A 14,449-nucleotide genomic window follows, 5' to 3' on the forward strand; every position below is an offset into this window, starting at 1 on the left:
GAATGCAGGAGAGAAAATAACAGAAGGAAACCCGATGAGGCTGGTTTGAGGCACGTGAGGTCATGGAGATTGTGGAAGTCAAGGGGAATGTCTAATGGGCAGTTGGATATTTAAAGATTTTATTTATTTAGTTGACACAGAGAGATCGATCATAAGTAGGCATAGAGGCAGGCGGGGTTGGGAGGGGGGAGCAGGTTCCCTGCTGAGCAGAGATTCCCAATGGCAGGGCTGGATCCTAGGACCCTGAGACCATCACCTGAGTCGAAGCAGAGGCTTAGCCCACTGAACCACCCAGGTGCCCCTGCAGTTGGGTTTTTAAAGCTGAAACTCAAAGGAGAAGTCTGGGATCGAAAGAAATACTTGACAATCATCAGTGTCTATTGGTCAAATAAAATTGGGGGCTGAAGCATTCTCTTGCCTTTTTTTCTGTCCCCACAGACAGCATAGCCCTTCAAGTGACTGGGAGGGCAGGCACAATCTCAAGGAGAGGACAGACTTGCTAGAGGAGTCGTTAGTTGAGGGGGCCAAAAATAGAGATTTGTGGTAGAAATCAGACCTCAGGTTTGCGGGCTGCAGATTTAACCTGAGGAAGTCAGGAGACAATGGGGAAATAAGGGATTTGCGATGAGATGGAACACTAAAGACAGCTTAGCAAAATCTCTAAAAGGTTAGAGAAGTTGTTCCAGATCACTCAGCAACCCTTCGTCAATGACTCATTTGTATCTCCCCAAATTCTAGTCCCAGCTTTCCTGTGAATCTCCTGAGTGGTCGTTGGTATCTCGGTCTGATCTTTCAAAGGGGATGTGTGTGCAATTGCTCTAACCTAGAGAATTAAGAAACTTATAAATAAATATATTTAACCTATATTGTTCCACTCTATCAATATACTCTCACCTTGATGTATTTTAAAGGACTATGACACCTCAAGTCAGCTGTGACTCACCCCAGGTGCTGTTTATAGAGCCCTTCTCCCATGCCAGGTGCCATGCAAAATCCTTTTCATTCATTCATCCCTTCACTTAATTCTTATAAGGGGTAGATACCATAATTTGCATTTTTAGATGAAGAAACTTTAGTTCAAAGAAATTCAGTAATGGGCGCCTGGGCGGCTCAGTGAGTTAAGTAAGCCTCTGCCTTCAGCTCAGGTCATGGTCTCAGGGTCCTGGGATCTTTGAGCCCTGCATCGGGCTCTCTGCTCAGCAGGGAGCCTGCTCCCCTCTCTCTCTCTGCCTGCCTCTCTGCCTACTTGTGATCTCTGTCAAATAAATAAATAAAATCTTAAAAAAAAAAAAAAAGAAAGAAAGAAATTCAGTAACTTTCCCACTATCTCTTAAAAAGTACCAGGATTCAAATCTAGGTCATTGTGATTGCAAAGTCCTTGCTGTTACCCATAGTACTCTGAATGCTTAAGATGCCATTTATACAAGGGCATTGTCACCATGTGGTGTTCAAGAAGGCAGTTCCCTTGTCTCTTTGCTCTGCAGGGTCTCCTTCTTACTCTGAGACGAAAGCCGTGAACTTGAGGTGCCTGGCACACCTTGTTTGGCTGGTTTTACCCCAGTTGTGCTGGGCAAGGAACCACTGTTTAATGATCAACCAAAGCCAGTCTGATGAATCCAGGTGACCTTCCCAAGTTAGAAATGGAGATTTTATTTATTTATTTATTTATTTTGGTAAAGAGATGGCAGGACATGGTAGAAAGAGCCACATTCTGGCAAAAGTTATGTTGGAGGCCATTTATCTGGATTTGAATCTGTGTTCTGCCACATTCTGTATGATCTCGAACCAGTTTGTTTCAGATTCTACATCCTCTCACCAATTAAACAGGCATAACAGTTCCCTGCAGAGGTTGTTGAAGGCAGTAAGGGAGATTATGGGAGTAAAAGTGCCTAGTGTGTACGAGATGCTCAGGAATGTTCTCCTCCACATCTGTGGCCCTGAGTGGAAACGGTTCTGAGGGGTCCAGACGTTGTAAAACACAGAGAAGAATCAAGATCTCTTTGGGTCATGGGGTGGTAACTCTCAGAAGGCTAACCCCAGAGAGATGCTGTTGTTGCTGTTTTTCTAGGGGGACGGTCAAACGAGACATAAAAAATCTGGGACACTCAAAGATGGAACTGGGGTGTGGGCACCCATGACACCTGTGTCAAGCTCTGGCCGTCCTTAAAGGCATGAGGGGGGCCGTGTTGGGAAGACTGCTCATGGGGAAGAGCAGACTGGGGTCATTATGATTCCTCCCCTAAGAGGACAGGAACACGGCAGCCCTGAGGACAGCCCCACATTTGAGAGCAATTGAGAAAGCAAGGAGACAGAAGACTTGGAGTGCTCTCCCGGGCTCATATCACTTGTGCCCATGCTGGGCCTCAGTTTATCCTTCCATAAAGCAGGAGTCGTGCCTGTCCCACATATCATCTGGAGGAAGGAAGGGATTCATTAAGTTTTATGGTTTGATAATAAGCTCCTGGTTTTATAATGAGACTCCGGGAAAGCCAGAGCTGGGTCCCTCGCCCGTGTACTGGGTGAGATGGCGTGCTGCCCCCCAGCTGGCCTTTGCTGTCCACACGGCTGGCCCTCGGTGTCTACGGAACTTCCTCTGGGAGCCAGACACTCTTGTCTAGGAAAAGTGTGTTCAAAGCAAAGTCTGTGCCCTCATGGAGCTTACAGCATAGTTTGGGAAATAGCACAAAATATGAAAGGTGAATAACAATATGAGACAGAAGTGATTTTTTTCCATGACATCTTGTAATTAAAGGATCTAGCACAGCACCTGGCCCAGAGCAGGTGTTTATAAACTGCAATATCCTTTCTTTGTAAATATATAGGAGTGACCACAAAGCAAAACGTGTCTTCCCGTTGGCACAGTGTGTGATAACATAGCGTTGTTGAAGGTGTGATTGAATACGATTGCCAATAGGAGGTGAAGGGCAGTAAACCTCCTGCAAGTTCAGAAGAAGGAGCAAATTCAGAGGAAGGAGCAGTGTGTGAACTCTGGGTGGTTTGGGGGGGGCAGGGGAATCCGTGAGGAAGTTTGATTGTGTTGATCCCGAAGGGTACATGCAATTTGAAAAGGCACAGAGAAGGCCTAATGTAATCCATTGCCTCATTGTATTGGGTTACAAGCTCAGGCTTTGAAGTCAGACCTGGGTTCAAATCCCGGCTCCACCCCATATTTGCTCTGTGAATATGGGCAGGTTCCACAGCCTTCCCAAGCCTTTGCTAACTCACCTCTAAAATGGGAGTAATGATAGTCCCAGCTTCATAGGCTTGTTGTGAGAATTCAATGAGATAATTCATGGATAGCTCTTATCACGGTTCTGTGAATAAATGGTAGCTTTTGTCATTATTACTATTTTCATTTTAATAGTGGCATCATTATTCTCTTCATGGCCACCTGATTACCTTAGCTCCTAAGCCCCTTTGTCTTCAGACTGTTCCCCGCCTACAATAATTTCCTCCTATACACTGTCATTTCATCTCTGCAAATCACTTAGGGCCTTCTGGACTTTTTAGGATGTTTTGCACTTCCATGTCATAGAGATGCTGTCTCCTTGCCTAGAATATCACCATCTTCCCCTCCTTCATTGCCTTTGCCTGACTCCCTCTGCCTGATGTTTAAGATTAAATCCTCCAGGGCGCCTGGGTGGCTCAGTCATTAAGTGGCTACCTTCGGCTCAGGTCATGATCCCAGGGTCCTGGGATCGAGGCCCACATCGGGGTCCTTGCTCATGAAGAAGCCTGCTTTTCCCTCTCCCACTCCCCTTCTTGTGTTCCCTCTCTGTCTCTGTCAAATAAATAAATAAAATCTTAAAAAAAAAAAAAAAGATTAAGTCCTCCAGGGTCTCTTCCGGGAAGCCTTCCTTGATTCCTCTGTCCAATTAGATGTTGCCTCCCCAGGTTCCCACAGGGCCATGCACCGCTCTCTCCCAGCAGTGCTACCTACACTCACCCCTGCTTTGCTCATCTACCTTGCTCTCTGGATACAAACTTCCTGAATGGAGGGATCCCACCCTATTTATTTTAATATTTCCAGCTCTAAGCTTAGTGCTTGGTGTATGGTTGTTTTCCAGCTATGTGCCAAATAAAAAAAACCCAAGCAAAAACACATTGCTAGCATTCTTTTTTTTTTTTTTAAAGATTTTATTTATTTATTTGACAGAGATCACAAGTAGGCAGAGAGGCAGGCAGAGAGAGAGGAGGAAGCAGACTCCCCGCTGAGCGGAGAGCCCGATGCGGGGTTCGATCCCAGGACCCTGGGACCATGACCTGAGCCGAAGGCAGAGGCTTTAACCCACTGAGCCACCCAGGCACCCCCATTGCTAGCATTCTATGTAACATTTACTACCTAGGTTCTGATTTAAATGCTTTACATATAGTAAATAAATAATTTACATATATTAACAGATTTTATCATCAGAGCAACCATACGAAGGAGATAGTATTTCTACCTCCATAGATGAGGCAACTGAGGCTCATAGAGGTTAAATGATGCTCTCAAGGCCACATATCTAGTAAATGGTAAAGTCAGGATTCATGCCAGAGCGGTATGGCCCATCAGTCACTGCTTTAACCACACTCAGAGGTTATGATAGGATATTTATTGGATGTCCAAGAAAAGGCAAGAAGATATTCGCCATAAATCACAGCTCTCTGACTACATTTTTAAGGCTTAGTACATGTGTGGAGAACTGTTGGGGGAGGGGGTGGGAATCTTACCACTTATGAAAGATTTGCTGGCAAAGGTAGGATCCCATCTATTTTGAACTGAAGGCGAGGCATTGCTGACAGTTGGGAATGATCTCTCTGGGGTGTCGTGGAGCAGAACACTTAAAAATAGGAGGAAGAGGAATATATGCATGGGGAAATTCAACTTGCCCAATATTTATAGAGCACTACTGTGGTAAATAATCTGGTGGTAATCCCAGGGCTGGAGAGCCTAGGGTCTAGCAGGCTCTAAGATGAGGCCGATTAAAAAGAAGGGCAGGAGAGTGGCTCAGATTTATGGCATGAACTGAAGGACAGAGTTGAAATTCTGAATGAGGAGTGGGAGCTTGCTGAGGGAGATGCAGCAAATAAAGAAAGTGATTTGGGCTATATTAAATTAGATGATAGGAGAGAGAGCCCAGAAATAGGAAAGGCAATAGTGAGAAATTGGGTACTCCCCTCCAAAAATAACCAGGGGCCAAAAAAGAACTTGGTGGTAGGAGGAGAAGTAGTAGCAGGATAAATCAGTTACTAATTAAGCACCTGCACATGATTCACAAAGGGATAAGGCATGACCCCTACCCTCAAGGAATTCATGTTCTCCTTGTGAATAGAGGAAACACACACATGAATGACACTACAGGGAAGACATTTAATTTGGGCTAAAGTCCATGATATCAGTGACCAAGTATTTTCTTTCTTGTTGTTTCATCTATCTGGACTTCATTTCCAAGGTCACTTCATGGTCCAGAATAGCTATTAAAGTTCCAGCCATTACCTCTGCATTTCAGATCTCCTTCCCCAGCTGGAAGCAGAAAGGGGAAAAGAAGGGTATGCTCCTTCCCCTTAATGACACCTGTCAGAAATTGTACACACTACTTCTGTTTCTGTCCTATATAGTCACATAGCCGTACCTAAATTCAAGGGAAGATGAGAAATACATCAATTCTGGGCTGCCAAGTACTCAAGTGAACATTGAAGATTCATTACTCAGGAAGATGAGGACAAGAGGGTGAGGGATAACAAGGTCTCTGCCATTTCATTCTTCATGTATGATTAGGGTTTGGAGCTCACAAGAGGGGCTGATGATTTAGGTTGGGTGGTCACAGAGCTGATGGATTTTGAGTCAGTCATAGGTAGGGATTCAGAAGATTGGGGAAACATCAGTTACAAGCAGCTCCTATGGCAAGCATGGCTGTTCCAGGAGAAAGTCCAGAAGAGGACAAGGCTGGTCAGAGGACAAGGGGCCAGCCTGCGGGAGAATCTTATCTCTGAAGCTCTTTCTTATTTTAAGATGCTAAGAACAGCAGGCCAAGGAGTTCAGACGGTTTTTTTGTGTAAATGATTAAGGAGTCAGAGAAGAGTTCTGTCAGAACTGAGAAGAGAGGTGATTTCTCTTAGAAGCTGAGAAGTTGAGAAATTTCACTATGTGCAGGTTGGTGGGAAAGAGGGCTGGAAGCAGGAAACAGGGATGCTAGCTGGAGGATTATCCTAGAATGTCAGGAGTAAACAATAAGGGCCTATCTGATGGTGACACTGGGAATGGAAGGGAAGGTATGGATGCGAGGCCCTGGGAGGGGCACATACTGGGTCTCAGTGAGTAACAGGTGATGGTCTGGGGAGAGAGGAAAATGCTCGTTGTGGGATGTTGTGTCCTCTGAGAGGCAGCGCTGCCTCTCAGGGTTCCCCAGGCAGGAGGGGAAAATCTCATGAGGAGAAGGGGGGACACTGGTTGGCCACAGAGAGAATGGGAGGCTCTGCCCCAAGCCTCCTCAGCTTTGGAAACCCAGCTGCCCCCAGCAGAATAGTTTCCATTTTGCGTAACTGGGGAGTGTGTGGGTCTGGCTAACCGCGAGGAGGGGCTGAGGAGCCAGCAGACAGATCAGGTTGCTGTGGCAGTGGCTGTTCAGCAAGGGCCTGGGGGCTCAGTTGGGAATAGCTAACATGAGTTCCTCTCTGTGAGCTTGTGTGCATCCTGATGGAGGAGGCCAGAAGGGATGGCCTCACCTGGCAGCTGGGGGCCAGGTTACCTACAGAGGTTATTTGATATCAGGTGTGAGGCCTCCAGTGTGATAGAGGTAGACCTGGGGGTTTTGCTGGCATCTGGGAGATGGCCAAATTCCTTTGCCTTCTCAGGATCCACTGGAAGGGTCCTCCAGGGTGAAGAAGAGGCCTCCGGGATACGGTCGTATTTGGGAAAAAGCCACCTCTTTGATGCTGGCCTTCGAGGGCCTCTCCTTCCTCGGACTTCCCTGGTGTGAGTTGCAGAGTTCAGCCTGAGACATCTGGTGAATCCATCTCTTTTTCCTCCAGGCTGCTCAGGGACTTGGCCCATAACTGCTCAGCAAGTCATTTCTGGTTATAGAGTCATCAGTGACCACAGAAGCACGTTCTCCAGACAGGGCTCTGAGTCTATGCAAGCTGGCTTTCCCCTGGCAGCTTGTCCCGAGTGACAGCTCCAAGTCAACAAAAACAGGAGGCTAGGCATAGCCACTGTGGACACTCAAGTCAAGGAGCACCCTCTTGTGATGTCTTCTGTCATGCGGTACCCCAGCACCTTTCCCATAAGTGTAACAGGGCAGCTCAGGCCTCGAGGAAGCTGTGTGTGGCTAGAGTTGGGTCCTGTGCAGGGTCTTGCAGCCAGAAGGAGATGAGGAACAGAGGGAGCCCTGCTGCTGAGGCTGTGGGGTGCGGCAGCACCAGGGCTGGAGGCCTGGAGCCCATCCCTTCCCATCCTTGAACTGTCTGATGTGCAGGGTCCGAGGGAAGTGTTCGCCCCCACTCCATCTGGGTGGGGAGGGCTGCCTCTCCCTCCAGCCAAGTGTCCTAAACCTGGTTTAGGTTGCCTTTCTGCCACAGGATATAGTTCTTCTCCCGGAACCTTTCACTGTTGGCTCCGGTTCATTCCAGGCTGTCTCAAGCGATCATCTCCGAACCTAAGGTCTGGAAAGACGGACCGGAGGGAGGGAGGGAGGTCAAGATAGCTGTCCTGAGCCTCATTTTCTGGCTGGCAGGGAGACCTGGCCCCCTCTCGCTCCGCTTCCTCCCCTGCCTGACTCCTGCCAGTCACGGGACTGGGGAAAAGAGGGGGCGTGTTTGGAGGGCCTGCTCTGCTTCCCGGATCCGGACATAATGAATGTCAGCTATTGGATCTGTGATCAAACTCTCTGATTTTTTTGGTTTCTTTTACACAGGATTACAGTTTGACCCCGGTGGGGGCTACGGGGGGGGGGGCGCCAGGAGTTGCTGCGCGGAAAGGAGATAAACAGTGACGCCGAGGCGGCCTGGGCGTAGGCAGTGGGCGGGGCCAGCGGCTGCTGTCTGGGCGGGCTGGGCGGAGGACTCCCGCCCTGCACCCTGGCCAGCTGGCTTGTGTTAAAGCGCTGGCTGAAAATAACTCTCATTGTCTGGGAGCTGCTACTGCAGCGGGGCTGGCTGTGGCCGCCGAGGGGGCCAAGGCGGCAGGAGCTGGTACCTCCCACCTCCTTGAGCTCTTGCCCTTTGGGAGCAGTGCCCAGCTGGCCACAGCTGTGCCTCCTGCCCACCAGTAAAGATACGTGGAGGGCAGGGCGAGCTGGGCCACTCCTAGTACTCTGTCCTTTTGGCAACTGGGGACGGGCCTTTGTGCCTGGTGTTGCTTGCTTTGCTGTTGGCTTGGGCAGGACTATTGGTTTGTGAGGGAACGCAGGGCATAGACACAGGGCTCCAGCTCCACCTACAGCCATCTCCTGGGCTCCCCAACCTTGTGCCTCCTCACCACATTCTGCTTCTGCTCATCTGTACCATGGGCTGATCTGTAGGTGCCCAAGAGGACTTGTTGGCAGCTGTGGCCAGGGGCTCAGCAGCAGGTGGTGCCCAGGACGTCGTCTCATTTAGTCTCTGGGGAAGTTCTAGATTCAGCTTTCCAGGCTCACCAACCCCACAGGCTGAGTATGGGGACTGGGCCTACCACACGTGGGAGACATGTTAGCCATAAGGGACCTGGTGGGAAGATGGCTTTGAGGGGGAAAATATGAAGAAAACCAACTCACATTCTGAATTTGCTCAGAATAAACAGTCCCCGCCTGCCTTCCCTAAAGCCTCCAGAATCCCCTTCACGGGAAAATTTCACACATCCCTCTTCCTGCCTCTCAGCAGAGCCGTGCCATTTCTGTTCCTAAGACTCATCGTGATTGACTGGGACCAACAGAAACAGTTGGGAGTTTTTGGTGGTTCCTACTTCTGTTGGTTGGGTTTTCCCCAGGCCCAGCCGGAGGAGGCTGACAGTCAGGGGTGAGCTCCAGAGCAGGGACCCACACCTTCTAAGGAAACTCCAACCCCACCGGCATTTCCCTTCCCCTGCCATGGGAAGGAAACGAGGAGGGGCTAACGGGCTACGGGTACAGAGCAGGAAAGGGAAGGGAACCTCTGTGACCAGAGTCACCTTCCTCCTCCTTGACTTCACGGGGTCTGACAGGGCTTGGGTGGGGAGTAAGGAAGCCTTGTTCCCACAGAACCCAGGAGGGGTTTAGGCACTGAGCAAGGCTCTGTGCCTGACCTCAAACTGGCAGTAAACCTAACAGCCCTGCTGGAGAAGCGTCAGATCCTCCCCTTTCTGCTTCTTCCCGTTATAGGTTTTTATTATTAGATTTCTGGCTGGTTGTTCTGATGTCTCAGAATCAGTCTCCGAGTTGCTTTCAGTGTAAGTTCATCTTCCCTTTCACCCCCCATCTCTCCGGGGTCTCTTTTCTCGAGGATGTTGGTATTTAACTATCTCCTAGTCTTAGGGTTGGTGAGAGGTGTGGGGGTTGGGGGTAGGGGCAATGGGTGGCTGTGTCCTGAGTGGTTGAGAAGAAGCGCTGAAGGAGGGACAGAGGCAGAGACTGAGACAACCCAGAAGCAGGGAAACAAGAACAATACCCGAGATTTTCAGGAGGAAGGGGAAGAAGACAGTGGAACACCCACGGTGTTCCAGACACATCCAGATATAAAATATTTATCATTTAATCCTCATAAACCCCTGTGAAATAATGAGATTATCTCCATTTTATGGATGAGCTCTGAAGAGCGCACAGTTGATCTTGGGCCCTCTGACTCCTGTTTTCAGTGCCTCTGCTTCAAGACAGTCGAGCCGCCCCCTTCTGGTCAGCAAGGGTCTCAGTGAGCAATTAGCAAGGACTGAGCCTGGCTCCTCCCTTACGAGAGCTCACTATCTCTATGGAACCACTCAACAAAAGTGTCAAGGAAACGCACCTTTGATGGAGACAGGAATGTGTCACGTTTGTCCCCGTGACACTGGCTGTCCCCGGAACTCAGGATGTCAGAGCCCTGCTGGGCTCATGCCTGTTATCGGGTAGCTGCAGAAGCCCCAGGGCCCTTGTCTGTCACCCAGAGAAGTCCGCGGTGGGTGGGTACGGACTCTGTGTGCTAGTAGTGCTGGTGGCAGGGGGGAATTCCCCTCCCCACTTCCTTCCCGTCACACTTGGGCCCCCAAAAAACAGAGAAGCCAGCATCACTGCCCAGAAAGTGCCACCGAAAGCTCGAGCCTGGAGCTTGTGGGCCTGTGGTCAGAGCTGATTCATACATCTACCACCCCTGTCCATACTCCTAGAGGGGTGGGCGTCTCTCCTGGGCATCTAAAGGTTGAACCCTGGTATGCCTTTTCCACTTTTCCGTGCTCTTGGGCTAGGGCTCCCAAAGGGGGTGACTTTGTTCCATCTTCAAAGCCCCTGGGGCACCAGACATTTTCTCCCCAGTTCGCCTTGTGGGGTAGTGTGAGGCTGCAGCAGCTGACAGCCGGAGGCTGAGGAAGTTGGTGTAGACCGGATGTGATGTCTGCCGCAGCAGCGGCAGGCTTCCCCCTTCTCCGCCAGTCTCTTTCTTCCAGGGGGGACAACTATTTCTATTTCCATGGCACAGACTTGGGGAGAAATAGGCAGAAGACAACGAAGGGCTTGAGATGTGCACAGAGCCAGATCCAGGCCCGAGGTCTGTGTCTTCTCTGCTCTCACTTGGGCTTAGCCAGCAGCAGCCTGGCTACAGTTGGGAGGGAGACCTTGGTCTGGGCTCACCTTTGACTTTGGGGTCCCTCTTTTGTTGTGGCTTCCTGACCCTGTCCTCTTCTCCACACAGACAGGCTGCGAATGGCCCTGAGCCAAGTAGTTTCAGAGAGAACAGAACATTTGGGATTGTATTTGCCCAACCAGCCGTCCCTACTGCATCAGGGTGGGGGGGGGATTTGATTAGCCCCTCTTTCCTGCAGGAGTGCAGGTAGACTCACAGGGCAGCAGAAACTGAAGAGGGGTGTAATGCGGGATCCTCTTTCCCTTCTTGTCTTCTCTCTCTTGCCCCATTTTGGCTTATACCTAAAAACTGAGCAAAAATCCCAACTATTCTCCTTTTTTGAGCTTTAGTGACCGGGTTTCTGGCCCAGAGCTGGGCCCATTACTCAGAACCAGGATGCCTTAACCTTATATATACCGTCTACTTCCTCGCCACTAGACGCCTATCAGAGTATTAGACATCATCAGGGGTTGGAGACCATATGAATAGACACCGTCCTTGGGGGGCTAGATGAGTGTCTAGCTAGTTAATAGAGTGTGTGTAGACAAATGCATAATATGTCTAACAGAAATAAATGATATTTAAGGTTTGTCTCTCAGATTCTTAGAAAATGCAAGGCCCACTCCTAGCATGTTTCCACTTCTGGAATAACACAGGGCTTGTGTGTCTCCTCGGAATCCTGGGTGCACACAATTCATGTCCCCAGGGATGAGAATGTCAAGGAGTGGGCAGATGTAAACATTGGCCATGCTTGGGTGCCCGGGGAGTTAGAGCTGAACTTGGAGCAGTGAGTAGTGTGGGGAGAGAGAGAGAGGAGGGGAAGGCCTTCCAGGTGGTCTGCGGCGGGCTCGGAGGAGAGGCTGGATTTGTGGGAAGTCACATGGGTTATCAGACAGCTATCATACTTCAGGTAGGAGATCATATTTGATTCAGGAGTATGGGCACTAGGGGCAGGTGCAACGATCTGCCTTTAGAGGCAAAGGCTGTGACCTGCAGTCCCAGTGGCTAGAAGAGAAGCTTGGCTGGGTGTGGAGGGGAAGGTAGGGCTGCTGGCCTGCATAGCACTAGCCCATGGGTGCCTTGGGCTTCCCTCACTCATGCCCGCTTTTATTCCTTTATTCATTCAGCAAACAGTAGTGAGCAAAATAAGATAACTCTTGGTCTGCCTTCTGTATTCCAGGTTAGAGTGTCTTTCAGGAAGGGATTGGGACACTTTCCTGTGTCTTCATTAATTGGGAAGTGTGTCATAAGTAACTTGTTACTAAAAAATTAAAGAACTGAAATTTTGTAAATTTTTTCCTTAAAAAAATGAGCTGTTATCTTTATGTCAGTATCCTTCTCAGGCACTTGCATCCTGATATGGGGCAAAGGGGTAGACTCGTGGCATCCACATAGGCTGTGGCTGGCTCGACGTCCACCCACGGTCATGTATGATACAGGAAGGCCAGGCATCCCTCTGGCTGTGGGGGAGAAGCAGATTGAAAGTTGCTGTTCTAGACAAGTAGCTTTCAAACTTTTTTGCCCTGTCCCAAGTTAAGAAACACATTTTATGGCATAACTGGTGTGTGTGCCTATGTATATGTATATACTTAAAATAGAAAAGAAACAAAAGCTTTGTGAAACACTGCATTTCCTACTTGGAGGGATTTCTCCTATCTTCTAGCCTCTTCGGTTTTAATGTTTGTTTTCATTCAAAATAAAGTTAATCTCAACTCACTAAATTGGAAAACCAAACTCAACCAAACTGAACTAAATATGAAGGGGGGAGGCAAGACCGTCGCGCCTCTCCGAGCCCTCCTTATCAGTCACAGAGTGTTAAGGTGAAGCCCAGGGCCCAGGAGGGGAAAGGCCTGCATGCTATCCCCTTCTCTCCTCTGGGTGCAGGGAGTTTTCAACCCTGTTGACTCAGGTTCTCTCCTCAGAGCTCCATGAACCTGCCTCCCGACAAGGCCCGGCTCCTGCGGCAGTATGACAATGAGAAGAAGTGGGATCTGATCTGTGACCAGGTACGGGGTTTGGGGCGAGGCCCAGGAGTAGGAGCTGTTTCTTGGACTGGACAAGGCAGCAGGGCCAAAGGCACTGACCACAGCCCTGGGGTCCCTTGAGAAACCCTTGCCTGGGCTTGGCCTCAGTCCGTGCTCACTTCTTGTACCAAGAGGGTTCTCTTTACAGACACAGGGCTGGCAGGCCAAGTTCCCCTCTGAATCCTGCAAAGAGCTGTCCTGGTTTCCTCCTGATGGGCAGCAGCCTGAAGGAAGTTTGTGTAGGTCCTGCTGGCTGTCTGCAGAGGAGTTGGGTGTCTTTCCCAATAGAGCTTGTTTCTGCCTTTTTCCAGGGTGAGAGCCCTGCCTGGCAGGGTAGACCAAAGGATCTTCTCTCTCTCTTGCTCTGCCCCAGCCCTGGCACCTCAGGTTTTTCTCATTATTGACAGGCATCTGAGAATGAGCAGACCGAGTCCTCTGTTATCTTCTGTTCCCAAATCTCAAAATATGAGGATTGGAAGCTCTCCCTACATGAACAGTGTTTCAAGCTGGAAGAGATTACAGAGATTATTACTTAGCTCGGAACTGAGACCCAGGACCCATGGCCTGGCTCTTTACCCTGCATGCATTTAAATTTCACAAGTCATGAGTTTCTGAACTTGGACAGGCCTGTCTGCATAGCTAGGAGAGTCCGCTTTTACTTCCTTACCTCTTGGGAGGCATGGAAACTTCGCCTGGCATGCTCACAGATTGACGATTTCTTTTCAAGCCCCGAACAGAACCAGAATAGCTAACATTTATTAAGTACTTACGGGGGACCAAGGACTTATATATACTGAAATATCTCATTTAATCCTCACAAAACCCCCCTGAAGAAAGTGCTATTACGTTTTATGGATGAAGAACTTGCGGCTCAGTTCCGTGCCTGACACTGGCACCAGGGCAAAGCAGCCAACCCCATCTGTGCTAGCTGTTATGTTCCGCTGCCCCCCAAATCAGGCTGCTTGACCTGAGGTGGAATTATGCTTGAGACCTCCTTGTCCTGTTCCCCACTTCTTCAGGGAAGGCCCGTTTCCTCGTGTTCTGCATTAAGCAGATCTGGCAAGCTTGATGACCCTTGCTTGGGATTGGACAACAGTCGCCTGTTGGCACTGAGTATCTTTAATTGATGATCTCCCAGTCTTTTCCAGGTCGCCTAATTTTGACTCTTATTCACACCTTACTTTTTGCTTTCATTTTGTGTTTAGGTTCTGTTTGCTAACATGAGATCATTCTCCCTGAGCCCCGTGTCGCTCCCTCCACCCCTCAACTCTGCAGATATCTCAGTGGTGAAGGCCCTAATAGGACCAGAACGCTGAAGAGTTTTCCCTGAGTTTTCTCTGGGGTCTGATGCGGGGGTTGGACCAAAACGGGGAAGGCAGAGTTCCATGATCCTGTGCTCTTCGTGGAAGGGGATCGAGGGATGACCTTGCCAAAAGCAGGTTTAGCATTTGAGGTTGCCTCGATGGTTGGGGCCCAGGGCCTGAGGTCTGGGAAAGGAACAGAACGTGTGTTCCAGCCCTGAATTTGTTAGTGCTACAAAGCCAGTGCAACCCCAAGTCTGGGTTTAGGGCTGAAGAGGTTGCATTCTATGAAGCCTCGCTCCTCTCTCCATGGCCCTCCTAGTCCCGGGCCATCAGTCAGTTAGGCAGTGGACATCATTTCTCAATTGTTCCATTATTTTG

The 14,449-nt window shown here is 49.5% G+C and overlaps 1 protein-coding gene across 7 annotated transcripts in view; it reads left to right on the top strand.

The window, feature by feature from the left end:
* The window catches only part of FMNL3 (formin like 3), a 54,003-nt gene that overhangs the window by 19,577 nt on the left and 19,977 nt on the right, over positions 1 to 14,449 (top strand). For 5 of the 7 annotated variants that reach the window (XM_004778862.3, XM_013049154.2, XM_004778861.3 and 2 more), the window contains exon 2: positions 12,666 to 12,749. The exons of 1 other annotated variant lie outside the window; for it this stretch is intronic. In XM_004778862.3, the coding sequence (XP_004778919.1) occupies positions 12,666 to 12,749 (84 nt within the window). Of the gene's footprint in view, positions 1 to 10,562; positions 10,669 to 12,665; positions 12,750 to 14,449 lie in introns of those variants that run through there. One more of the 7 variants, XM_045073165.1, reaches the window with a different exon arrangement.

Source organism: Mustela putorius, unplaced genomic scaffold, assembly GCF_011764305.1.
Source record: "Mustela putorius furo isolate JIRA1106 unplaced genomic scaffold, ASM1176430v1.1 tig00537227_pilon_pilon_pilon, whole genome shotgun sequence".
In the NCBI taxonomy this organism is placed as follows: domain Eukaryota; kingdom Metazoa; phylum Chordata; class Mammalia; order Carnivora; family Mustelidae; genus Mustela; species Mustela putorius.